Source organism: Ictalurus punctatus, chromosome 3, assembly GCF_001660625.3.
Source record: "Ictalurus punctatus breed USDA103 chromosome 3, Coco_2.0, whole genome shotgun sequence".
NCBI lineage: Eukaryota > Metazoa > Chordata > Actinopteri > Siluriformes > Ictaluridae > Ictalurus > Ictalurus punctatus.
This window is the reverse complement of record NC_030418.2, coordinates 27,144,397-27,171,941: the sequence shown is the minus strand read 5'-3', so window position 1 is coordinate 27,171,941 and position 27,545 is coordinate 27,144,397. Positions and strand designations below refer to the sequence as shown.

The following is a 27,545-nucleotide window of genomic DNA, read 5'->3' as shown; positions in this document are numbered from 1 at the left end:
GAGCTAATCCCAGAAACACTGGGTGTGAGGCAGGAATACTTCACACGTTCATACGTTCACAAATCGGGATAACTTCGAGTCATTGATCACCAGTTCACCTACCAGCAGGGTTTTGGGAGGAAACTGGAGAACCTAGCGGAAACCCATAGGGAGACCATGTGAAACTCAACACGGGTGGTAACCTGAGCTCAGAATCAAACGGGAAACCCTGGAGCAGCGCGACAGCAAAGTTCACTGCTCTCAATAAGACAAGATGACTAAAATGAATCGGATGGGATGCAATAAATTTATTGTTCATATATTAATTATGTCACATATATTAAAGCTTTCTAGAAATTTCTGGTTGGTATTACAGAGCACATTGATGACAAAACACATAGATAAAGACATTTGTGTTACCAACTCCAGCTGTCTCAAATGTCAAACTAAATTTAGCCAGAACAAAAATGGTGTCTTTAGTTCAGGTCTAAACTGAGCAGCTCCCAGCAGCATCATATCCCAAATGAGCAATCCCTGGCTATCAGCTGATGAGAAGTTTTTGTGTATAGCATTCAGGTTCATCCCTCCCCTATAACCTCTCTGTGGACTGTTTGGACAAACATAAAGGCAGGACTGTATGATGGACACTGGCGGATGTCTCAAATGTCTCTGCTGCTGTAGAGATGTGTACAGCATCTGTGCGAAGCTTTACAAGGTGCTGATGCAGGACTTGGGACTCCTCGAGCTTGTAAGGCCTGAGAGGGGCTTGACGGTCACTGCTTGTACACAGTACGTCGTTTGAGGGCTTAAGTGCTCAATCAGGACCTTCTTCGGGCAGCCGTCAGTTTCAAGGATCTGCGGGTGAAATTTGGTACACATTGAGAATGTTTGCAGGAAATATGAGACATTATGCTCTATATGGCCAAAAGTAAGTGGACGCCTGACCACATGTGCCTATTCCTTCTGTTGCTGTTATAATTAGTGAGGTCAGGCAATCAGTGTCTCAGTTTATCCCAAAGGTGTTCAGTGGGACTGAGGTCAGGGCTATGTCCAGGCCACTCGCTTGTGTACAGGGACACTCTCATACTGGAACAGGTTTGAGCTTGTTTGTTCCAGCGAAGGCAAATTGTAATGCTAAAGTACACAAAGACATCTTATACAATTGTGTGTGTGTGTGTGTGTGTGTGTGTCCAACAGTTTGGGGAAGAACTGCATATGGCTGTGATGGTCAGGTGTCCACGTGCTTTTGGCCACATAGTGTATTTGATTATATTTGATCACTAAAGAAAAGGCCAAGTAGAGGAAAGTTCCATAATCAACAAAATGTCTATAACTGTCCCACTATAGCTGAATAATAAAACCCAAAAGATTTTACTACTAACTAAAAACGGATTTGTCGTTCAAGATGTTATCATTCGTCACTACTATAAGATTAAATTGCTTGTTCGTTCTGACCGAATGCACCAACATTTAAAATCCATAGAGGACTATACTAACTGAATGATTATCTGTTTTCACTAATAGCAATTTAATGAGATATGGAAGGAATTATACATGCCATTATTGGAAAATAATCAACAACGCAGTAGTGTTGTGCCCTGACACAAATAAGCAATATTTTATTTACATTATTTGGCAGACACCCTTATCCAGAGCGACTTATATTTATCTCATTTATACAACTGAGCAGTTGAAGGTTAAGGGCCTTGCTCAGGGGCCCAACATCGGTAGCTTGGCAGCACTGGGGCTTGAACTCCTGACCTTCTGATCAGTAACCTTTAACTACTTTAAAGGTTTTAACCACTGAGCCACCACTACCTGCGATTTGCCAAATGCTATATATACTATAATTTTATCTATTTATATTTAATGCTGTGGAACCTCTGCAAGACAAGATCTTTTTTTAAATTTTATTTTATTTATTTATTTATTTTTTAATTTCTGTCCTGAAGATTACTGTGGTGGAAAATGTACTGACTGTTACAAAACATTGACACTGGCGACTCCTTCCATCAATGTTAAACAAACATCTACCCAAAAATAGCTAGCTCAATTTCAAGATACAGTACTGTTAGAACTCTCAACTCTCTCACAAGGCAATAAGGCGAAATGTTCGACTCTTGTGAGCTGGACTGCGGCTGCAGAAATAATCTCTAAACGTATCAATCATGAGAATTGATATTGGCGTATCTCTGTGCAATGCTTAGTTTTTGTTTATTCTTCTTTCCTCCCTAAGGTTTTGCCTATTCTTCAATCTATCCATTTTGTGTAACACTTATCCTACACAGGGTCACGGGGAGCCTGGAGCCCATCTCGGGGCCAACCTATTGCAGGGCACAATCTCACACACACTCACACACCCATTCATACACTACGGACAATATAGAGATGCCAATCAGCCTACAACGCATGTCTCTGGACTGGGGGAGGAAACCCCCAAAGCACGGGGAGAGCATGCAAACTCTGCGCACACACATATTAAAAGATGTTTGCACTCTGTTAAACTGTTGTATTCATTAGTATGGGTTAAAATAAAAAAGACATTTGATCACACCCCCCCCAAAAAAAAAAAAAAAAAAAAAAAACTTCACCATATCAGCGGGTATACATTATATATACGTTACATGTAAACATGTTAAATAACACAACATAACACATCCTTAGTAAGTATTTTATCCTGGTTACAGTTACAGCGGTTTCAATTATGACTATGTTTTTATTTCAGGAAAGAGGACCAATGAAGATCATTAGAAAATATGACAAGCAGGTACAAATAAAAAACAATAACTGCATGTGCAGCTGCAAACCAGAAACCACTAGAAGTGTACTCGAAAGTGATCTGAAAGTCGGGAAATGAAGTTGCAGCTCTGCAGCTGAACGCTATTATAGGGAGTGGGCAGAAGTAGGAATAAAAAAAAAAAATACAAAAACCAAAGATCTAGTACGTGGTCACAATTAACCATTTGGAATCAACTCGTGTATATTTTGGGGAAACGACTCAAAAATGACGTTCTACATCTTCTTTTTTGTTTGTTTTTTAAATATGTAGTGAAGCCAAATGTATAAAATTTGCCTCATTAACTGAAGAGGGTTTTAGGTTTTATTTACTGTACCTGCTCCACCCCATCGTGCATGAGGTAAATCCTGAATATCAGCTTCAGTAGTTTTGTAACTGAGATCCTGCTGTTCCTCTGTCCCTGTGGAGGGGTCCGTGGAGGTCTGATCCAGACCACAATGCCTTGCTGTGTCACATTCAGCTTGATATTTGGTGGGCTGAAAGTGGCTGTGATACAAAGAGAATTGTTTGTTTGTTAGCACATATATTTACATGTAGCAGTGTATTTAAATACACGTGAGATTATGTAGAAAGATGCAATCAATCAGTCCTGAAAGAGCCATCAAGTTCGTTTGTTTTTTTCATGCTGATAATAGACATGATTTCGAGTTTTTCCTGTTTATTACTTGGGTCAGTGAGATGTGTTTTTCATCAGAGAAAAAAAGTATTCTCTACAAATTCTACGGTTTATTCAGGTATTATTCAGAACATATCAAAATTATTGATCACATTAATATAGATCACAATGGAAAAAATGACATCTTAGGATCAAGTAGAAATATCTTTAATATAATCAGATTTATCTAGTGTTTCCTAGTATAAAGATTTGAAATAATCTGGTCCTGTAGGCATAATTTTTTGCTCATTTCAAGCATTTCTAGAAAGATTATCTGGCAATATAGTTTTGCAGTTTTTATCCATATCCACTATCCAAAAAAAAACAAAAAAACTTTCAGATCAGGATCCACACAGGACTGGAGAAACACAATATGTTTGACACTCACTGTCCCACTGAGGGTACAGCCTGGTGCTTGTAACCCATGGTGAGAGACCTTTGGAGGATCGAGCCTGAACCCTTGCGTAGTACCACTGGCGCGGGTCAGACGTCTCCTGGCTCAGGTCACACTGTGGTTCATGGATAGCTTGACAGGGCTCACACACACTCCACTCCTTGTCTCCATACCTACAACCACATTGAAAAATACAGGGTGTCAGTAAACTAAGTCTTGTGTTTGAAGTTATTATATACTGTATTATATACTCACACGCCATATCCATCTACAACAAATACATCTGAATCTAAATCTGGATTTCACCACCACTATTATTTATGTCTGAACCATAGTTATATATTTGCTATTTTTTAAAATGCTATATTATTATCTAGTTCCAGCGGTGCACATTATCTTCCATACTGTAAATACCTCACACAAATCTCTACCATCTCTGTGTAGGATTGTCTTATACAGCCCACACACATTATATTCAGTGCAACATATGCTTATATAAAGTTAATATTTTCTATTTAATACATTGTACATACCTTATATTGTATTTATTATACACACTTGTCCTTCCTGCACAATGTTACCAAGATCTATTGTTTTTTTTTTTAACGAACTGCCTTGATTTGTAATGTTAATTTGTATTATTTTTGTATTTTTAAATTGTGGTTGTTATTGTATTGGTTATTATCTTTCTTTTATTTGAAATCTACTGCAGCATACATAAGAATATCCAGACTAAGAATTTCATCGCACAAGAACGCTTGTGCACGTGACTATAAAGTTTTTCAAACCCAAATGACAAATGTTTGCTCCAAGCTGTAGCCGTAATGTACTGTAAGTTGTAAGATCGAAGAATTCATTTGTACAGTTTTAACGTCAACCGAGCAAAATTGTGTATGCAATTATTATTATTATTATTATTATTATTATTATTATTATTATTATTATTATTATTATTTTGGATGAAACCTGAAAACCTGAAAAAAAGCCTAACATCATGATAAAAAAAAAAAAAAAAGAAAGAAACTTGACCCTGCTATAAGAATGCTTATTAAGAGTGTTATAACACAAGCTTACACTTTATACTGCACGAAATACTGCAGGTCATCCGCTGCCTCAGGATGGTGTTTCCAGTGCAGGACATTTCTGAAGTTCACTGAATGAAATTCCACCTGGAAGGGCGCTGTGTCGTCCTGAAGCTGAACGGTGCCTTAAAGATACAGAGCGATAAAATCAAGGTTATAATCTCAAACACCAGCACTTACAGAGTTAGAAAACAAGCTGCAGTGCCTACAGTGACTTACTGTTTGCACCACAGACGAGTGCTAAGTCCCACAAAAGCAGTAGTGTACTCAGGACAAACATGTTTCCCGATTAAAAGAATAAATGCACTTCAACTCTTTAAATTCCCCTTTCTGAGATCAAATTCTTCCTAATATGGAATACGGAAGTCTCGCTATCTGCTGCTCACATTGTAAAACAGCAAGTTTTTATAGAGCTTATACAGCAGCGTCATCACATATACACGTCATACGTCATCATGAGGGGGAAGCATGCTGAGAAACTTTAGACGTATAATAATAAAGTATTATGCATGATTACTACTAATACATAAGTAAATATATTTTAGAAAAGAGATTCAATCTGAAGCCAGATGTCAAAAAATTATAGACATGGACAAAGCTATTAATCTCAAGCTATCCGTCTAGACAGGTATAAATGATTAATTATACCACAGTGCTGTTGAATTCTCGAATGTGATCGATCAGAAGTTGTTGATTAATTTTCTAGACCAGCAGCTCTGACAGTAGCGTCAGTTGTAATTGAAATTACAGGTGTATATTAATGCTCTCATTCGAACACGTTATTGTTTATATAGTAACAACTGCATGGACATGTACGGTGGACACAGCACATAATCGAGGATTAATAATAAATTGATTTTAAAACGTGTCGTTATTTAGCAAAGAATATAATTACGGTATATATTCCTAATTATATAGTATAATTGTTAATATTTAAGGGGTGGTGCTGGCTCAGTGGTTAAAGGCTCTGGGTTACTGATCACAAGGTCAGGAGTTTGAGCCCCAGCACTGCCAAGCTGCCACTGCTGGGCCCTTGAGCAAGGCCCTTAACCCTCAACTGCTCAGTTGTATAAATGAGATAAATGTAAGTCGATCTGGATAAGAACGTCTGCCAAATGCTATAAATGTAAATGATATGGTGATATTTTTTTGTGAGGAGATTTAACATTTAACATATTTAACATTTATGGAAGGAGTCTCGAGTGTCAGCACTTTGTAACAGTAGGTTTTCCGACACAGGAAATCCTTTAGCTTTCCAGTTTCTTCGTAACGTGACTGCATTTTTTTCTTCTTAACTTAACCACTGGAGGGTTTGCACGAGTCAGTGTAGTCTCAGTGCTGGCCCCAAACCCAGAAAATGGTGAGGGTTGCGTCAGGAAGGGTATCTGGGGTAAAACTTGTGCCAGAATCAATATGCGGACGGGCGATTCACTGTGGTGACCCTGAAAGAGGAAACGAGGGGAATAAAACACGAGACATGCTGTCATTGTTGGTAAATCACACTACATTGTAGAGTAGATAGTCACTAACCTATAACCTCACACCACATTATGTGTATTCCTTACATCAATTATAAATGAAAATAGAAAGTATTGACATAAATTCATTTAAAATAATGTACACTAACACATATTAGTGTCTATACATGTCTTAGGCTTAAGATACTTTTTAGGACAAACAAGAAATGAGTAATACAGGATGTCCGAAAAGTAGCTTTACAACTTTGATATTAAAAGTGAATTTCACTCATACACACACACTGTACAATTACCAGTCAATTGAATTTATTTATTTATTTTTTTTAAATGCTAACTTTTTTTCCTTAAAGTATCAACGTTACAATCATTCAACGTTAGCAGTTAGTTTGAGTTAGTGATCCAGACGATAATCCAAATTCTGCCATGAGAAAACTTTCAAAAATTCAGGGTGAAAAAAAAAAAAACCCTAATGTGTTTCTCTGAAAAAAAGGACAACATATTTCTACACCTCTTTGTTTTACATTCACACATTGATATCTTTGGTTTAAAGTCATAAAGATTATTTTTGGACATCTCACCATGCAGGAGTGTGTATTAAGCACACAAAGTATTTGAGCACCTGATTATCTTGGGCTTTATTAATCAGTATTGAATTGGTATTGCCCCAGACCAAACAAAATAATAGAGACTGGGGATTAAACAAGGAAAGTAAAATCGTGGAAATTGTGGAACTTATTAACTACTCACCTCCTATCTTTATGATCCTGATAATAAAAGACTATAAATAAAAGACTCATAGACAATGCTAGTGTAAATCATAAACGTGAGGTTTGGACAAAGCATCTAATTTGGGTTTTCCGATTACAGTTGATCTATTTTCTTATACAAACATAATCATTTGTAATATTTATAATTCAATTCACTAAACAATCAATAATATTCAAACATTCCATGATTTCCATGGTTAGATTTTCAAAATTTTGATTATTTAAAATGAGGTCCTTTAAACAAAAATGCTAACATATATGTATAGTGTATAAAAACCGTGTATGACTAAGTACAGTTCACGTTAATTGTTAGCTGTGTCATGCCCTTCTGCTGCTTTCAGCATCTATATCAAACTTCCTAGTATCATGGAAGACTTTTCTTCACTTTCATATTTGTAATAATATGGGCTAACACGTTCTTGTATATTAGGCTAATGGGAAATTGCTAAACAATTGCTGTCTCCAACCCCCCCTGTTTATTTTGTTGCTTCCTCTTCCACGTGAACACTATTTACTGCAGTTTCAATGCATCATAATAATCACAATGTAAACCACATAGAGCCGAGAACCACACTTCTTCCCTTATGTGAGTGTGGTGTAAAATGACTCACATTCGCTATTGTAAAACAGGTGACCTTTTGTTTTGTTCCTTGGTCTTTGGCCTGCCACATTCTCGAATCACGTTTACTGTTAACTGCCATGTTCAATTCAACGATTTCCCGCTTTACTTATGGGTGGCTCATGCCATTAAATTAATATTACAATACGCCTCCGCAATTGTGCACACAAGTAAAGGTAATAAACAATTGTCATGCTGATTGTGTTCATTTGGAATTCATCAATTCGTCAGGAGCTGTCAGATATATGCAAATATGTCGGAAATTTACAGGAAATATGAAGAACTATTAAAATAAAGATGTCTAGAACTGGTCTTCCGTTTAAAAAAAAACATAAACGCTTTGAAATAATGGCTGTTCCGCAGATGCAAGCTTAAATATATAAAATACTGCCTCTATTACTAACTGTATTATACAGTATCATTATGTAAATACAGTAGATATACTTTTGAAGAAAAGAGATTGTGGCTCCCTAAAATAAAATCATGCAGATACAGGTGACTGACCATGGCATGGTTGTTGGTGCCAGAAATACTGAAACTTCTTCTCTCCTCTAAGTTTTTTTTTTTTTTTTTTTGACACAAATCACTAGATTTGACACAAAATGCTACAAAATGTGGGCAGAAACACCTTGTTGATGAGAGAGGTCAGAGCAGAACACCCAGACTGGTTTGAGCTGACAGGAAGTCTACTGGAACTCAAATAGCCTCTCTTTATACCCGTGGTAAAGAGAAAAGCATCTCAGAATGTACATCATGTCAAACCTTGAGGTGTATGGGCTACAACAGAAGAAGCCCATGTCTGATTTCACTCCTATACACAAAGAACAGGACTCTGAGGCTACAGTAGACACAGGCTCACCCAAACTGGACAGATGAAGACTGGAAAAACATCTCCTTGTCTTTTTCCAGTCTGTCCAGTTTCATTGTTTAGGGAGAAAACCATAATAAAAGTCCACATTTACAATATATCACATTCATAACGATCATTTGAACTGTTTGACAAGTAATATTGTAACATACTTACACACTTGTGATAACTAATACCATCTGAGAAACCTATCACAGTAAATGTCTTGTTTATTTTCATCATTTTGAAGTCAAGGTATGCAAACCACTTCTTCTACATTAAGAGCTTTATCCTGGTCAGGGTCACAGTGGATCTGGAGCCTATTCCAGGAAGGCTGGGTGTGAGGGGGAAATACACTCTGACAAGACATCATACAATCATGTGCTGATTCACACCAAGGGACAAAGTCATGTAACCGATCCAGCCACTGCCTCATGTTTAGGAGATGGAAGGAAACTGGAGAACCCAGAAGAAATCCACATGGACACAGGGAGAACATGCACAAAACTCCACTCAAAATACAAACCGGCACTCAGAATCAGATTTCACCCCTGTGTCACCCTCTGAAAGTATATTTATTTTAAATGCTTTCGTTTGAACTAGTGATAAGTCAGTAACACACAGGCTACACTTGAAGTGCTGGAGAGTTGCATTATAATTCTAATAATATCCACTCACCTTCCACTTTAATAGAGACACTTGTGCACCTGCTCATTTATGCAGTTATCCAATCAGCCAATCAGGTGGAAGCAGCGCAAGCCATAAAATCTTGCAGATACAGGTCAAGAGCTTCAGGTAATGTTCACATCAAACAGCAGAATGGCGAAAAAATGAGATCTCTGTGACTTTGACCATGGCAAGGTTGTTGGTACCAAATGGGCTGGTTTTACAGGAACTGCTGATCTCCTAGGATTTTCACACACAACAATGTCTAGAGTTCACACAGAATGGTCCGAAAAACAAAAGAGAGGTCAGAAGAAAATGGCCAGATTGTTTCGAGCCGCCAGTAAGGATATAGTAACTTAAATAATCACTCTTTACAATCGTGGTGAGTAGAAAAGCATCTCAACATGCACAACACATCAATCCTTGAAGTGAATGGGTTACAACAGCAGAAGACCACTACTTCTATTAGTCAAGAATAAGAATCTGAGGTTATCATGGGCACAGATTCACCCAAACTGGACAGCTGAAGATTAGAAAATAAAATCACCTGGCCTTTTTCCAGTGCCCATGATAGCCTCAGATTCTTCTTCTAGACATTTTGACTGAAGTGTCCTGAGCTGAAGTTGTTAAAAACCATTCAAACTACTTCACTCTGAAAGTCACCTTAAGTTTCTGAAATAGTGACTGTCAGGGTTAGAAGAGATCAGGTGTATCCAGAGATTAGATGGGTGAGATAACATCCAGGATATACCAATAACTCAACAATGAAACGATTATGGCTGAGCATTATGTGTGATGTGTTATATCACAAGTTCTTACTGATGGTATATTTAGAATGATGTGAGGACAATTATTACATGCAATTAAAGACAGACAGCTGCAGTTGTGATTTTTATTCTTTTTGTTTGTTTGTTTTTACGTATTTCAAGTCCATAATGCTCTGCTAGCTTCAATCCATATTTCCTACCAAAACCAAATATGTTAAACTGAAAACTTGCAACAATTTCATTTAAAAAAAACAACAACAACAATAACAACACCTGAACTTAAGGGTCTTTTTTTCTGTCATTTTGTCTATTTGTATTTGTACTTTGTACACTTTGTGCATTGTGTATTTGTACTTTTATTAGACAATATGTAGTTAGTCTGTCCACTTTTAGTTTTTCCTACAAAAGTTTTTGGGGAAACGAGGATGATGGAGAACATTATTTGGCACATTCATATTCATTACATCCCCCCCCCCAAAGCATTCAAAATGATCTAATCCAATATTATAATAACGTGGTGGCAGTGGTGACTCAGCGGTTAAGGCTAAATGCTCTGCCTGTATTCTGTCTTATATGTACGTAGCTTCAGATCACCTTCGTAAATGTAAATACACAGCAAAATCCCCAGTGTTGATTTAACACCCAGACTGTTGAATTTACACCCTGCAGTGTTTATATATGTCCAATTTGACACAAATGAACACGCTGGGTGTTAATTCAACATTAGGGATTTGACTGTGTACAACTAAAACAGTAAACACAAAACTTTGAAAAAAGGACAAGGCCAATGTTTCTCTGACCTCGATTTAGTCTCTTTACTCAGAGACAGTTTACATGTAACCGTCTCAAAAATATAAGTATTTGAAGATCCCTCACATTAAGTCAATAAGGAGATGGTCAAAACTGCTTCTATGGCTCAAGACCCTTTGTTACCCTGCTTTTATTATTTTCCCAACAGCTAGTCTGCACCTCGACCCGACCCAGTGTCTTATTCTCCTTCCTCTGATTTACAGTCCTCCCTTGTGACAGCTTTGTGTTAGTGGTGAACTGTGTGGCATTCTTTCTTAAGATGCTTCCTACTAATATTTAGAACAACAACAACAAAAAAAGACCTCAAAGAATGCTCTTTTTCTAGCATGAAATATCTCATCCTGCGTCCAAGCCACATGCAATAAACCAAGGATGATTTACAGCGGTTAGAAACCGAAAGTTGGCTGTCCCTGACCTTTTTTTGCTTCCTTCCTCCATGTGAAAGGTTACCCCGACTTCCACCACCTCGCCCAATACACTGTTGCAGTTTTATTACTCGTGAGTTATTATCACATGCCATTTAACTGTTTGGAGAAATGTTGACTTCCCTTCCTCCTTATCATGCATGCCCTAGATTTGCACATGTAAGGTCATGAAGGTGTTATTACACGTTACCAACAAATGAACGAGATGAAATTACCTTAACAGTGAAGGAATTTTAATGAAGAACATTGTGCTCTTATAGTGTTGAGCTTCAAATTTACCAGCAAGCATTTCAGTCCTGTATAATATTACTGAAATTGAACTGTATCATATTACAAGCAACAAGGCAGGTAATACATGGAATGAGAAGCGCTTACATATTTGTCCTTACATTCTTATAGAACATTTGTTATGAAATTAATCTTATTTCCAAGTAGTCCCAATAACAAGGAAATAGTACATGTAGATTATTATTATTATTATTAGTATTTGTCTGTTTATTTTCCCCCACAAGTAGACACCATTAATTCTTGTTCAGTTTTTGAGAATTACTTTTAGCAAAATGTCTTCCAAAATCTTTCATACATACACATACCTCATTTGTAAGTCGCTTTGGATAAAAGCGTCTGCTAAGTGAATAAATGTAAATGTAAATGTAAACATACACACATATACACACACACTAAAATATAACTATATATATATATATATGTGTGTGTGTGTGTGTGTGTGTGTGTGTGTGTATGCAAGTATGTATGTATGTATGTATGTATGTATATATATATATGTATATTCACATATACATATACACACACATACATGTACATATACATACACACACACACACACATATATATATATATATATATATATATATATATATATATATATATATATATATATATATATATATATATATATGTGTGTGTGTGTGTGTGTGTGTGTGTGTGTGTATGTATATGCATATATATATATATATATATATATATATATATATATATATATATATATATATATATATATGCATGAATATATATCTCCCTGGTGATAGCGGGATACCCGGTGCTGGGTTTGAGATGTAGATCTGAAAGTGAATATACATGTTGTGCCAACTTCCATTTTCTGGAATTTTCCATTGCATCTATTCAGATAGCGCTTCAGGATGGAAGACACTGTGCTTCCCGGTCTCTCGCTAACATAAGTTGCATTTTTTATTATTATTAGCTTCTAGAGAGGGAAAAAAGAGAGGCTGCTGAGGAAATGACTATTTACAGCTGTTATAGTGATAACAGGAACTTGTTTTGCTGACATTCCATGATTTTAAATGGTTAAAAAGCATGAAGTGTTGTACGTTAGGAAATAAAAAATTGTAATTGTTAACAAATTGCTGTGGTAACCATCCATCTTCTACCGCTTACTCCTTTTCAGGGTCACAGGGAACATCGGGCACAAGGCGGGGTACATCCTGGACAGGGTGCCAGTCCATCACAAGGCACAATCACATACACATTCACACACCCATTTTGCTGTGGTATATCAGGAATAAAACATATCGGGATGTGCTGTTATTGGAAATGACCTTGTTACTGGAAGTTCCCTATACATCCACATAAATGCTTACACATTCGATTTCAAATAATAACTGCCATTGGAACAAACATTATATATATATATATATATATATATATATATATATATATATATATATATATATATATATATATATATATATATATCTTTTAGCCATAGGGATTTTGAGTCTACTCCCAGATGTGAGGATTTCAAGGATAGAATGAAGGGAGTGATTATGATCTTTAAATATCGCAATTTCCTTTTATTTCCATAAAACAAGGAAATAAATCCTGAAGTGCATGTTGTTTATGCCCAGTGATATTGTTTGCCTGGTTATTTACTTATGAAACAAATCAATCTATTAGTGATGTGTCCTTCGTGAATGAGTCGACCTCTATGCTGGTTCTTGTAGGTGAAAATTAGGAATCGACTTGCATCTCTAAAGAGCCACAATATTGATCAGTATTCTGCACTATATTTGACTATTTGTGTGTGTGTGTGTGTGTGTGTGTGTGTGTGTGTGTGTGTGTGTGTGTGTGTGTATGATTCTTTGTGTCTGAGCCAGTATGAGGATCCGGTTTTTTATAATGGTGTTCACTATATGGCCAAAAGTATGTGGTCACCTGACCATCACACCTAAATAAGCTCGTTGAACGTCCCATTCCAAACCATGGGCATTAATATGGAATTATCCCCCACCTCCTTTTTTCAGTTTTAACAGCCTCCACCTTTCAGGGAAATTTTTCTACAAGATTTTGGAGTGTATCTATCGACATTTCAATTCATCCCAAAAGTGATCACTGGGGTTTAGGTCAGGGCTCTGTGCAGGCCACTGGAGTTCCTCTACACCAAACCTGCCAAACCATGTCTTTTTGTGCACAGGGGCTCAGTCATGCTAGAACAGGAAAATGTGAGTGATTTTATGCACCTGTTAGCAATGGGTGTAGCTGAAACCATTGAACTCAATAATTAAGAGGGGTGTCCACATACATTTGGTCATATAGAGTATGTAGTGTAGTGTATTGGAGAGGTGAATTTCAGGACAAATGGGTCATTTTACAGAAACATCCACTCTTGGAGTAGCAATATGTCTTAAAATTTTTTAAACATTTAAACTTAGGTTACAATATTGGTCAACCCTTTGACTTTAGGACTCTACATAAATGGTAGCTCATTGGATTTGATTATTTTTTAAATTTGTACATTGATTTAAAAAATGCTTATGCCACCTTTTTGTCACTGGTGTCACCTTATACTTTTGGCAACAATAAAGACATTTTTACAAATTGTATTTCTCAAATTATTCTACACAGTTATAGAGGTATAATGTCCAGTTTTCTGTCCCCAGGATTTGCATTAAGCTTACACCTAAAATAGACTGTATATTCACAACTGAGTTACATATCTGAATTATAGAAAATGTTATTTGAACATTTATACCTATTTGAGTCATAAATTAGGTATTGTTTATTTACAATAAAAGTGTTTGTCCTCATGGTCATGTCTGACGGTTTAGGGGCATATTTTGAGTTTAACCCTGTGAAGCCTGACACATAATAATAATAATAATAATAATAATAATAATAATAATAATAATAATAATAACCAGAAAATTCTAGGTTTTTTTTTTTTTTTTTTTTTTCATTGAAGTGTTTTTTGGACCCTTTGGCAAAATACAAACTATTTTTTAAAATATCATTTACATATATGCTTTTTTAAAATCATATTTGATACATCAGGCATTTATGGCAATTTATTGATCACAATGTTTAGTGGATCTCAAGGGGTGGGATAGGGCTGTGGAGAGATCGAAAGGGGGCGCAAATTGTTTTCAAGAAAAAAAATCACAGACAGGGCATCATTTTGGTACTGGGTGTATTTTATAGCTTTTCAAATAGAATGTGCATAAATGAAAAACCCCAAGTTCCCTCTATCTCTGTATTTTCTTTTTGCTGGGGAGAGGCGGAGCTTAAGTTAAGCCCAGTGTTGTCAACTTTGCGACTTTTCAGACCTCTTTAGCGACCTTTTTGCAAAGAAAAACAAACAAACAAAAAAACGCCTAACAACAAATCTAGCGACTTTTTGGACAAACCTTAGCAACTTTCCAAATGTCACCAGTAATGTCCTGCAAGATGCAAAATGTCCCAATTTACATCATTCATATGCGAATGTTTTTGGAATGCAACATGTTTTACACGTAAAATAGTCCACGTTATTACAGCCTAGTTCTCTTGTTCAAAGTAGTTATAGTGTTCAGAAACATTTTATATCATTTATGTTCCATACCTGTCCGTTATATATTTCTATAACAGTTATTTAAAAATCATAAAAGTTATGAAAAGTAATTCAAAAAGTACAAAACTAAAAAAAAAGTCTATCTATCTATCTATCTATCTATCTATCTATAAAATAATCAATATACCTGGTGCATGTGGCGTGTGCCATATGATCAGGGAGGCTTAGGGGGGCTTTAGTTACCAAAGGTTGAGAAGCTCTGCTGTAGAATGACCCAAACAGGCAGAGAGTAACGAATGAAACTGCTGTATTCTCGTATCTGAGCACGTGATGGCGCTGTTACTCCATCGACACTGCGTGACGCTCCATGAAACGTCGTGACGCAACCTGGCTCTAATTGGTGCATTTTGGTGTGACGTCGGTTCCCCGCGCATAGCTCGGATCTGTTTGTTGGCGGGAATTTGGCTTCCGGAAGTAAGCCACTGCACTGTGGTAAGCTGTTGTTTTTTTCCGTTGCTGTTAAATTATCTTTAGCCACTTTGTCTTTACTCACTTGTAGTAGTATTAAAAGATAGTGCGCGTTTGTTATTTTCTAGTAAACAACCTCTGCTTGCAAGAACAGCCGTGAAGTTACTTCATCTTTGCAGCTAGTAGACTTAGCTCAGAAGGGAGGCTGCTAGTTCAGCGCGCGAGCTGTTTCTCTACAACAATAAACAGGTGTTTGTTGTTGTGACGTAATTTAAATGATTTTAAATTCCTCCATGTTTAGGCGTAATCCTGTGCATGAGGTAAAACCTTAACACTCAGAAGATAAATACGGGTTATCTCATCTTTAACTCAGGGTGTTGTGTAACAGTGAACCCTCTCAGAACCGCAGCACAAATTACATTTCTGAACCTGCACCAGCTGGACACGTGTGTGAACTCATATCTATCACCTTCCTGAACTTTCCATCACTGAAGTCAAACCATTTTAACTGTATTAAAGCAAGACGCTACACGGTCAAACAAACAACAACAACAACAACAGCAACACCGTACATCCCAGTCATTATTTGTCAGTTGGTTACAATATTATTATGTGCTGGAATTTTCTCAAAAATGTACTTATTAATGAAAATGAGGCCTTGTGTAATTAAATACTTATCAAAATTCAATTAGCATGAAACCAAAAACCTGTCCAAAAAAAAAGTGACCTGTCAATCAGTCATAACTTAATAACTATACAAGAACTTTAACAGCATTGTTATTGGTTTGATTTCTGTGTTCTTCACCACAGTAATGTAATATTTAGTGAAATCACCGACTCAGCAGGGGATTTTGATGATAGTACATCTAGATAACTGTCACTTTTGTGTTTTATAATCAATGTAGAAGCAGTAACGTATGCATGTACTGTACTTATGGTTTCCTTTTTTTTTTTGGTATTTATTGGGCAGAAAATCATCATGCTGTTCTCAGGCAGGAAGAAGAAGGTGACACTAAATCAGCAGAATGAGCTGTATGGCCACTGTCTGCAGTTCTATTGTCAACCGCCACTGGAGAACATCTCTCTGACCGAGTTCGAGGCCTTTGCCGTGGACAGGCTGAAATGTAAGATCCTCCACACAGGGAGTGTGTTTTCTGAAACCACGTTACCATCCCTGTTGGAGATAACACTGTAATAGCCTTGTCGTAATTCTTATTCTTATAGTGCTGAAGGCGGTGGAGAACCTTGGTGTGAGCTATGTGAAAACCACGGAACAGTACAAGAAGAAGCTCTATGCCGAGTTCTCCAGTCTCGGTTTCCCACACAGAGAGGAAGCGGTGAGGAAATGTTTCCTTCCAATTAGACATGATCTACTGATATAAACATTGCGTATCGCCATCCCTTCCACGCCGATAGCCCGGATAATTTGTCCCTGTGCCATCATGGGAATTCAAACCTGTGATCTCCCACTAACAGGGTGAACACTGTTCTGATGGATATTTGAGTGACATGCTTATGGTTTCTAGGGAGAAATGATACAAAGCACAGTAATGTAACATATGGGTGCATGGATATTTCAGTCTGTTGCCTAAATTAATAGCACACACTCTGGCATATTAATAAACTTTAAGTAAGGTGACAGTTTTGCGCCCTTTAAATTGGGATCGCCGACCAATAAAAGTGTGATCATTTTTTATGCATAATTTATTGTTTAGAATGTTTCGCTCTTCGCTAGAGGTGTTTAACATTCGGCTTTGTTTGATTAGGATGACTCAAGCTCGAGCAAAAATCAAACTGGGCCCACGGAATGTGAGAAACGAAGGAAAGATCACATCTCTCATTTTATCCTCCGCCTGGCATACTGCCAAACGTAAGTGCAGTTCTTTTCTCTGTTTTTTTTTGTTTGTTTGGGTTTTTTTTTTTTAAGTGGCCAGGGAGCATGTTTATATTGAAAGAATTGTGACGCGTTTAGTGATTCTGGTGCTAATTAATTTGATTGGTGGTGTATTTCCATGTATTCCCATGAGAAGATAGCATTTGTGTGTCGCTCACATCACAGAGACAAATCGTCTCACTGCACAAGATCCAAAATACAGCTCTGCCTCTTACTTGTGTTCATTCAACCAAAAACGTGCATGGTACACTTTTACACTGTTTTTCTCTCATGCCAGTTGTTCTTTGCAGTGTCTGGTGTTTGCATGTAGAATAACCAGTGGTAATTACCTATAGAGTCACTATGCTTAAATGCAATTTTTGCATTGCTTATATATTAAAATTTTTTTTAAACATAACACAAGTTGGAGTAAGTAAAAGTACTCAGAAGTGCTGTTACAAAAGCTGGTCTTAACGCAGACATACTTGATAGAAGATACCAGACATTATACATCAAAGAAGACTAACTTTATAATGTTATATGCAATAAAGCCTAAATCTGCTTTCAGGGAGGATCTCAGGCGGTGGTTTATCCAGCAGGAGATGGATCTTTTCCGCTACCGTTTCAACGAGCTTCATTCGAAATACAAGACTGAATTTCTACACAAAAATAATCTGAAATATGACACGGTAAGGCCATTTTTCTTCCACTGGCTCTTATTCCCTCAGGGTTCAAGGATAAAAAAAAAAAAACCTTCTGTAGGAGTCAGCATGTACCTCATACTTCAAACCTCATACCCTGAGCTGTAGTGCTGTGTATGTTCTAGAGAAAACCAGAGAGACACTTTGAATGCATTGAATATCATTTTAAATTTTGGCCAGATCTGCGTATGGAAATTAAATTAGAGGAGAAAAAGGGTGCTAAAGAATGTGTTGTTTATTTAATTTAATTTTCCGTGCATAAAATACCACCGTTAAGACCACACACAGTGAACTATGTGGTGTGATGACCTAAATTACTTTCTGAATTACAGAGACCCTGTAACTACAGAAGCAGATTCCTATAACCTATCACTCTGTAATGTGAAGGTTAATGTATAAATAGAAATATTTAATATTGGATAATAGGAATGCGTCATAATTTTGGCCATTGAAAATCATAAAAATGTTTAACGGTAATACTTGTTTGCTTTGTTCTCTTGTGCAAGACGTGTTCAAACCATTTGAGCAGTAACAGATACTCGGTGAAAATGTCAGCCATGTGGAAGGATTTCGCAGTGTCCGAGTTACGTTAAACAAGTGATTTGTACTCACTGTTTCGGCAAAGTGTCAAACAGTCCACACCGGATTTCGCAAAAACAATAGAGTTTTTTTGTTATTGTTGTGGCAGAAAATGGTTAGCTTTGCTGTGGCTTTTTTCAAAATTTGTGAGGTGGTTTACTGTGCACCATCTTTCACAGTGATGTTTGTTGGTAAATGAGACCTTTTTGCTGTACTCTTGTTCGACACATGCGAATCAAAAGGGTCTTTGGCTGAATGCATGTTGTGACGTCACATGGCGCATTGTGATGGTGTCACATGACGCGTCTTAGCCCAAATCTGTGGAAAATATGCGGAAAATATGAAAAACCCCACACTCTGGTGTCGAGAAAATTCCATTGGCTAATATACTTTTTACTTGTTGCTGTTCATTTCGAGGTAAAGTGTTCAGATCAATTAATTGGTTGTGTACAATATGAAAAATGACATTAGTGAAATATAATATAATAATTTTATCTGTCAGCTAAATTTTGTGTAATTGAAAGTCAATATTAAAAGACTTTTCCCTAAATTACATTGCAGTTTAAAGAAAAACCCCAAACCTGTTTCATTAAATAAAAAACCCTAAACTTTTTCTGGTTTTTAGTTTTTGTTCTTGTCTCAGTGTATCCTGAATTTTGGTTTCAGCCAGGAAGTTTCGTCACTATTTGTAATAGTAGTAATAATGGCTTGTCTTAATTATAGGCATCAGGTTGCTTTGATTGTTGTAATGACTTGTGTATTTATTGCACATTTTTAACGTTTTACTTAACCACTGTTTCCATGAAATCTGTACTAGGAATATGTATCACGTATCTAGCACCTCAGAATATGCAATCATCGATCAGATGTATGAAAATGTCACATCAGAAACAAATCAATACAATTTGATACTGATGTGGTGCAGTGTGGGATTTTACTGCTACAGAGACATGTATTATAGCAACAATACCTGAAATATTATCACCTGTTTCCCAGCTCATCTTATGCACCTAGTAACTGAAAAGCACAGCCAGTCCTCTGTATTTGATGTTAACACCAGGTGGCGCTGTGGACTCATAGACGGCTGATTGGATATAAGCAGCCACTGGAGAGTGTCTGAGGGGTGAATTGAAAATGACTCTTCATTATTCAGAGCTTTGATGCTGTGGGATTAATGGTCATCCTTCTGCTACATTTGAATTGAAATATATTTAATATGTCTTAGATGCATTTGTTTTTGTCGCGGTGTTTGATGCTTCTTGTCTGCTTAGATTTTCCCTTAATGTCGGATTTGTTTTTTTTTTATCTTCCCTTTGACAGATAAGTCCAGATGAAAAGGATAATCTAAAAGAACAGCTCATAAGCTCCAGCTTCGGGTTCAGTGGGACCACTGTTGCTGAGCAAGACTTCTACAAAGTACGACTTACTGCAGCACATTTGTGCAAAGCCGTTAAAATGATAATAAAATATATTTCATGTTGGTTTTTGTGTTTAGCCTTAAGCTGCTCTAAATATTTGTCTAATACTTGTCTAATATTTAGAAATGCCTTTCATATATATATATATATATATTTTTTTTGTATGTCCCATCATGCTCAGTTTCTTTTACATATTATTTTTAATGTTGAAATTGCCTGCAGGGTTTACATTCCTGGAACATGATACGTGAAGGCGAAGGATGTCTTCTGATGACTAAATTTATGAAGAAATGCTTCTGTTCTATTTAATCAGAGCCTCCAGCTGTGTGAAGAAAGCCTGGCTCATAAACAATTACAATTTTATTTTGGTCCAGGTCCCGTTCCAGGACGCTCTGGATTTAGTGCGGACAAGGAAGGTGTACTTGAAGGGTGGCTATGCCTACATTCCTCACCAGGACATCGTCACTATAGTTCTCAATGATTTCCGTACCAGGCTCTCCAAAGCACTCGCAGTAAGTCACTGATTTATTTGGACTGTGTTCATTATATGGTCACTGAATAGAACTTGGGAACTTTGTGTGTGAGGTGAACAGTACAAATATTATTTTTGTTTTGGATTAACTAATTAGCTAGGCCTTTTTCAGTCTGGGCTGTGCTGGTGGCTCAGTGGTTAATTGTAAGTAGCTTTGATTAATAAAAAACAAACAAAAAAATCCAAAAAACATTACCATGGGAGTAAATGGAAGACCACGCTGTCATATAGTTGGGAATTAAGAGGTCTAATTATACTTTAAGAGAGTTCGTGCTGAACTTACTTTTGTTTACAGTCATGTATTAATAAAAAATATCCAGTAAACTCCAGTAAACTAATTTTGAAAATATGTGATTAACATTTCTAGCAGTGCCAGTATTTCTGCTTGTCTTTCCAACAATGCAGATATCTTAGTACTTACATTACGAATCACATTAAAATAAAAAATACATGTATTGAATGAACTAAATGTTAAAATTATTGATTAAAATATCTATTTTTACAACAGAACAGAAGCTCAACTGATCCATAATCAGATTTGTTTTATTATCGATTTTATCGATTAGTTGTTGCAGCTCTACAGGAACCTGTGCCAATCCCAAAAACTCAGGTACATGGTGGATTTTTATGCGATTCTGCATTAATGCACAGTAAACAGTTAAATAATAATAAAAAAAGAAGAAGCATTCAGCACATTTCCGATATATAATCCTTTCACAATCATCTGTCTAATGTCCGCATGGCCAAAACAATGTATTTAATTACTTTCTTATTGGCATCACTATTAGCATTATTTGTAATGTGTTAGATTTTACTCTCCATCGTAGGCTCGTTTATTCTTTTTGGATAGAAATTTTTGTCCTCTTTTCTCTTAGACGTCTTGGCCATTTTTGGCCTAAACTTTTGGCCTAAATTTTTCGTTGGCATCCCTAAATAAATAAAGCAGAAGGATGTTAAATATATACTTGTCTGGTGTTTAAGTCTAACGTACATGCATAGATTTTAATTCACGTTAACGAACACGAAACATTCTCCATTTACCATGACAGAAAGTGAGGGTGCCTGCTTGATTTTGAGAGCATGAGAGATTGTGAGGAAGTGGTTTGGGGTTCCAGGAAGTGTCTGTTATTGGAGAGTTCAGAACATTTGTGCAGTACATTGCAGATTTACATATCGATTGGCTCATCTCTCGTTTTATTGGCGAGAGGGGAAAAATTGCTCTTTTGGCGTATTTTTGAATGATAACTCGTACGAGTACATACAGATGTGTCAAATGCGTACGGTTTGATAGATCTGGTAATGTAATTAGGGCTGCAATGAACAATTATTTTCATTATCAATTATTGGCTGGGGGCAAACTTTCAGTACCATTTTTTTCCCCTCGTTTATTTAAAATAAAATCCTCAAACTGAGTGTTACAAATATAAACTTGAGACTAAAACTTTACACAACTGTTTGTCTAATTATATGAGACTGAAAAGAACCCAATACACACAGACACACAATAGGATATATATTACTCATTTAGGACTGTAGTTTAATTCTGTGCTTTTTGTGCATCCATAAAAATAATGCATAAATACTTGTATATAGAATAAACTAAGTATATAAACAGTAAACTGAAGAAAGTCATTGTCGGTGACACATTACGTGTGTATGACGGCATGCACCGTTGACAAGGAAGCGGCTTATACTTCTGGTTAGAAAAAAAACCGCTAGCGTTCCTTTTAAGACGATATTACCTTTCTAAAATCCATACACTAGACGGTAGAGTACACAGTGCGTAGTGTACGTGTACTGTACTTCATTTGGGACACAACTTTAGTTACAGCTAACAGAAGTAACGCAGTGAGTAAATATCCCCCGTGCTGCGCGCAGACCAACCACTCGATAGTGAGATTCGTTGACGACGATTTTCATAATCGATTATTATCGGTTTTCTCGATTAGTTGTTGCAGCTCTAAATGTAATATGACTGACAAATGTCTCTGGTTATCGTGGCGTTGTAATCTCTTGTAAGGATGATATTGTCCTGTCACATAAACCTACTGCATGATGAATAATAATAAGTCCACATCACTAACAGACTCTTTTTGCCTTTGATGAAAATGATTAAAATTTTTTCATTTAATGTTAAGCGTTTGAATGTATTCCAGCACGTGGTATATAATAATGAGCTATTCGAGTATAACTAGAGCTGCGTCGATACCGTCATGTTCTGGATCCATCTGTGTTGTGAAGTTTGCTGGCAGAATGTTGTACAACTGGCAGACGTGGATGTATGAGGGGGATGGATTTCTTCACAGCTTGGCAGATGACACTTTATTTATTTCCTTGTTCTTCCTCCAAACATCAAATCAAACTGTCAGTCGGAGTTAACATGAGCCAGTTAATGTGTTTCTTGTACTCGTTTGAATTGGTGCTATTCAGTGAAATTCAGTTGCCCCATTACACACTATATTGTCATTTGTACGTCATGTAAGATAAAAGCATCTGCCAGAACGCATAAATAGAAATGTAAGTATGTAAGGTGAAATTCACACTTCTAATGAGCCAACAGTCTTTTAGGGTTTTTTGTGACTTCGAACGCTAAGAGAATATGGAACGTGTCGATCATCATGACGGGCAGGTCTGTGTATCAGGCTTGGATTGAGATCCTGTGAAGGTTGAAAATCTATTCTGACGCCTGATATGAAGGTCATCACCTCCAGCTTCACCGTCTTACTCGGCCTGCTGGAAGAAACAATTAGAGACTCAGGCTGTGGACCTTCATGTGTCCGCTTCAGCAAACACACACCAGTGTAAAAGTAGAAAGTGTGAGAATGTATTTTTTTGGGGGGGTAATTGAGCTTTCTTTTTGTGTGTCTTTATTGCTTTTAGTGATTTAGTAAGTTCATATCGAGTTCACAGCATCGCAAAGCGCTGTGAGGCTGTAATTAGTCTTTTTTTTTTGCGATGAATGAAGTCAAACCACAAGCAGCAAAGTGGAACAAGATCTAATCAAAATCTCAGAGTTTAGTATTATTTTGGTGTTGGTGTGACAATATTTAGTTGTTTTACTGGTATTTATTTATTTATTTATTTTTCAAAAATGCTGCGTACATTTGTTTTGATAAGAATATGATTCATTTTCAGGATTTGAGCTTATAACGTTCTATGGGCTTGTGATGTCAAATGTGATGTCAGCAAAACCGATCAATCGTTTGAGTATTATCCTTGAAAATAAGAACGAGGTGGCGTGAACTGCATCTTCACTCACAAACATTAAGTCGACCCTGCCAAGGAAATGTTCGTGGCTCAGTGCTCAGCATTTGTAGAACTGAAGTCACATGCTAGTTTCTCTGTTCACTTCACTGCTCCACTCTTGTGAATACTGTTTGTTTAGGAATTGGACAACGATGGGCGCACGGTGGCTTAGTGGTCAGCACGTTCGGCTCACACCTCCAGGGTCGGGGGTTCGCTTCCCGCGTGCGGAGTTTGCATGTTCTCCCCGTGCTGCGGGGGTTTCCTCCGGGTACTCCGGTTTCCTCCCCCAGTCCAAAGACATGCATGATTGGCTGATTGGCATGTCCAAAAGTGTCCGTAGTGTTTGAATGGGGGTGTGAATGTGTATGTGAGTGTGCCCTGGATTGGCACCCTGTCCAGGGTGTACCCTGCCTTGTGCCCCATGCTCACTGGGATAGGCTCCAGGTTCCCCGTGACCCTGAATAGAAGGATGGATGGATGGATTGGACAATGATAAATTTATTTTATATAATGCTAGTCAATCTCATGGTTAGCTTGGAAACATAAGTTACTTGCTTAAAAAGAGGTAGGTAATGGAATATAAGAAGGTATGGCGAGCTAGTTAGCTAATTAAGTGAATTAATAGAGACTAAGAAAAACAGAGTATAGTATCTTTGGATGAAACGAATGTAATCTTTATTTTCTCCTGATAATGGTTTTGATGTCGCACATTGTGTTTGCGATCTCAATGAAATGTAACTTTGGTGAACATTCCGGCTTCAGCTCGGCTAGCGTCGTTGTTTTATCTCCGTATGTTTAACTGTGAGGTGATGTATTGTGTGTATCGTTCAGGAGAGCTACACTATATGGCCAAAAGTTTCTGGACACCGGACCATCACACCCATATGTGCTTGTTGAACATCCCATTCCAGATGAAGTCTTGCACTAGATTTTGGAGCGTGGCTGTGGGGATTGGTGCTCATTCAGCCACAAGAGCATTACTGAGGTCAAATATTGATGATTGGTGCGGAGGTCTGGGGTGCAGTCAGCGTTCCAGTTCATCCCAAAGGTGTTCAGGGGTTGAGGACAGGGCTCTGTGCGGTCCACTCTTTCTTCCAGTCCTTGCCGAGCCATGTCTTCGTGGATCTTAAACTCATTATGTTTAAGAACACATAACAAATGAACACATTTGTATTGCAGAAATCAATAAGGAGTAGGGTTTACTTTCTTTCTCTGGTCGTTGTCTGCCTGGCAGCTGTGAATAAAACCATAATAGCCTGGACGTTTGTATCACTGTTTTGAAGATTTAAAAGCTGCGTCCCTAAGAGAGATTGTTTTGAGTAAGGCGTTATATGTTCGAATTGAAAGAAGCTTTAAAATTCACATTGAGTTGTTCGTGTGTCCTTGATAAATATACAGAAGGTCTGATATGCGTATGCACTCGTACCTACACAACCTGAGCACAGCAGCTTACAGCAATGATCCACTTCCATCAAACCGCTGTTAAATCTCACGCTTGTGAAAGTCACCGCGGATAAAGTGGTTCAGTCAGCCAATATTGGATATCCTGTGAAAAGGTTACCCGACATATTGGAGCTGTCATTGGACGAAAATATAATCTAAAGCTGAGCCTTGTCTACTGTATCTGGCTGAGTTGTCTAGTTTCCTTGTTGCAATGATGTTAACATGATTTTGTTTTAGAGGCTTCTCAAATGTAATTTGGGTGCAGCATGGTATTGATCTGTGTTGATGCTCATGTTTTTAGCAGCGCTCCAGGGTTGATATTTATCGACGTAGGAAACTATAAGTAAATCCCATGACATTGCATACTTCTGTTTCCTTGGCAAGTTTTTTTTTTCTTCTTTTTCTCCTCGAACAGTGGTCACCTTGAGTATAGAAATTTAGCTCTTAAAGTAAATTCTCTAATGGTACAGGCTCTTGCTGTTTTGGAGCATACCATGACAGAGATGATTAATATGTTTGAGAATTACGCTGAGCCTACAGAACGTGAAGGATGTCCATTAGGGATGCCTACCCAGGTGAAACCAGGTGAAGTCTGTGCTCTGTAATTGCTTTCATCCGTTATATCCACTTTGGTTAGTGAAGATGAAGGATAGCATACAGGCTAAGGAAGAGGTTTTAAGGATTGAGACATTGAATTGTGTATGACCTAGAACAGTCTCGAAAGATTTAAGTGCCTTTGAACGGGAATGATGGGTGTCATGTATGCTGCCTTGTATGCTGAGAATGAAAAAAATAAAATCTTTTATTGCTATTCTAGACACGGTGAGTTGACTGTATTGGCAGGTCAAAGGTCAGGGCTGACATGAATTGTCCAGATCCATAAGCTGCCTAATAGTCATTTGACTGTTGACTTGGGGTAGAGGGCTATAATACAAAAGCATCTCTAATGATTTTGTACACTACAGGCTAGGCATGCATATACAGACATTTGAGAAAATAAGTACACCTATTTGGAAATTGTTGGTTGCTTTTTTGATCTATTGGATAAGCAAATATTTGATCATCTTTGAAACATTGCCTCTTAATAAAGTTGATATACTTGAACAAACCCACAAGGAAAATTTGCTTTTTCAATCATTTATTCAACAGAAAGATGTTGATGGATGCGATATTCTTCTTTGGAAAAGTAAATACACCTTTGGCTTCAGAAGCTAGTATTTCCCCCTTTAGCAGAAATAACTTCTTGTAGGGGTTTTGCAAAATTGTCCTCTAGGCTTGCTGGAATTTTTGACCACTCTTCCATGCAATATTCTTTCAGTTGCAAGATGTTTGAGGGTTTTCTTGCATGTACTGCCCGTTTCAAATCCCGGATGACATTTCAATGGGATTCAAATCCGGGCTTTGACTAGGCCATTCCATAATCCTCCATTTCTTCTTTCTGCACCATTCCTTGGTGGATTTGCTAGTGTGCTTCATGATCATTATCCTGTTGAAAGGTCCACTTACGGTTCAACTTTCAGACAGATTGCCTCACATTATCTTCAAGCACTCTTTGATATGATGCAGAATTCATATAGAGCACATTATTCCAAAAGGCCTGGTCTTTGCCTATATGCTCGTTGGCAAACTGTAGTCTTGCAAAGGCTTTTTCCTCCCATGCAGGTCAAACAGAAATCTCTTTCTGATTGTTGAAGCATGCACTTTGACACCAACAGTTGCAAGACTTACAAGCAGACCCTTTGATGAAATTTTGGGGTTCTGGAGTCGACTTTTTTGGCGCACGGTGGCTTAGTGGTTAGGACGTTGGCCTCACACCTCCAGGGTCTGGGGTTTGATTCCTGCCGTGGCCCGGTGCGTGCGGAGTTTGCATGTTCTCCCCGTGCTGCGGGGGTTTCCTCCGGGTACTCCGGTTTCCTCCCCTAGTCCAAAGACATGCATGGTAGACTGATTGGCGTGTCTAAAGTGTCCGTAGTGTATGAATGGGTGTGTGAGTGTGTATGTGATTGTTTGCCCTGCGATGGACTGGCACCCTGTCCAGGGTGTACCCCGCCCTGTGCCCGATGTTCCCTGGGATAGGCTCCAGGTTCCCCCGTGACCCTGAAGAAGGAGTAAGCGGTCGAAGATGGATGGATGGAGTCGACTTTTTGCGTCAGACGGTCTGCTGTTGGGGTTGAATTTGCTGGGATAGCCTGGG

General features: G+C 37.6%; 2 protein-coding genes across 4 annotated transcripts in view; one reads left to right on the top strand and one right to left on the bottom strand.

Moving 5' to 3' along the window:
* Positions 1 to 247: 247 nt before the first annotated feature.
* On the bottom strand, positions 248 to 5,291 carry il22ra2 (interleukin 22 receptor, alpha 2). The gene is made up of 5 exons (XM_017463166.3): positions 5,127 to 5,291; positions 4,900 to 5,032; positions 3,820 to 3,998; positions 3,093 to 3,262; positions 248 to 834 (listed from the first exon to the last, which is right to left on the bottom strand). Exons 1-5 carry the CDS (start codon positions 5,185 to 5,187, stop codon positions 688 to 690), a joined length of 690 nt encoding a protein of 229 aa, XP_017318655.1. The 5' UTR covers positions 5,188 to 5,291; the 3' UTR covers positions 248 to 687.
* A 10,218-nt stretch (positions 5,292 to 15,509) lies between these two features.
* Positions 15,510 to 27,545, top strand: part of prim2 (DNA primase subunit 2) — an 89,019-nt gene continuing 76,983 nt past the window's right edge. The window contains exons 1-7 of one of the 3 annotated variants that reach the window (XM_017465035.3): positions 15,510 to 15,583; positions 16,530 to 16,683; positions 16,784 to 16,896; positions 17,326 to 17,429; positions 18,001 to 18,121; positions 20,033 to 20,128; positions 20,505 to 20,642. In XM_017465035.3, the coding sequence (XP_017320524.1) occupies positions 16,539 to 16,683; positions 16,784 to 16,896; positions 17,326 to 17,429; positions 18,001 to 18,121; positions 20,033 to 20,128; positions 20,505 to 20,642 (717 nt within the window). In that variant the 5' untranslated portion in view covers positions 15,510 to 15,583; positions 16,530 to 16,538. Of the gene's footprint in view, positions 15,584 to 15,613; positions 15,809 to 15,860; positions 15,880 to 16,529; positions 16,684 to 16,783; positions 16,897 to 17,325; positions 17,430 to 18,000; positions 18,122 to 20,032; positions 20,129 to 20,504; positions 20,643 to 27,545 lie in introns of those variants that run through there. The other 2 variants (XM_017465037.3, XM_017465036.1) reach the window with 2 other exon arrangements.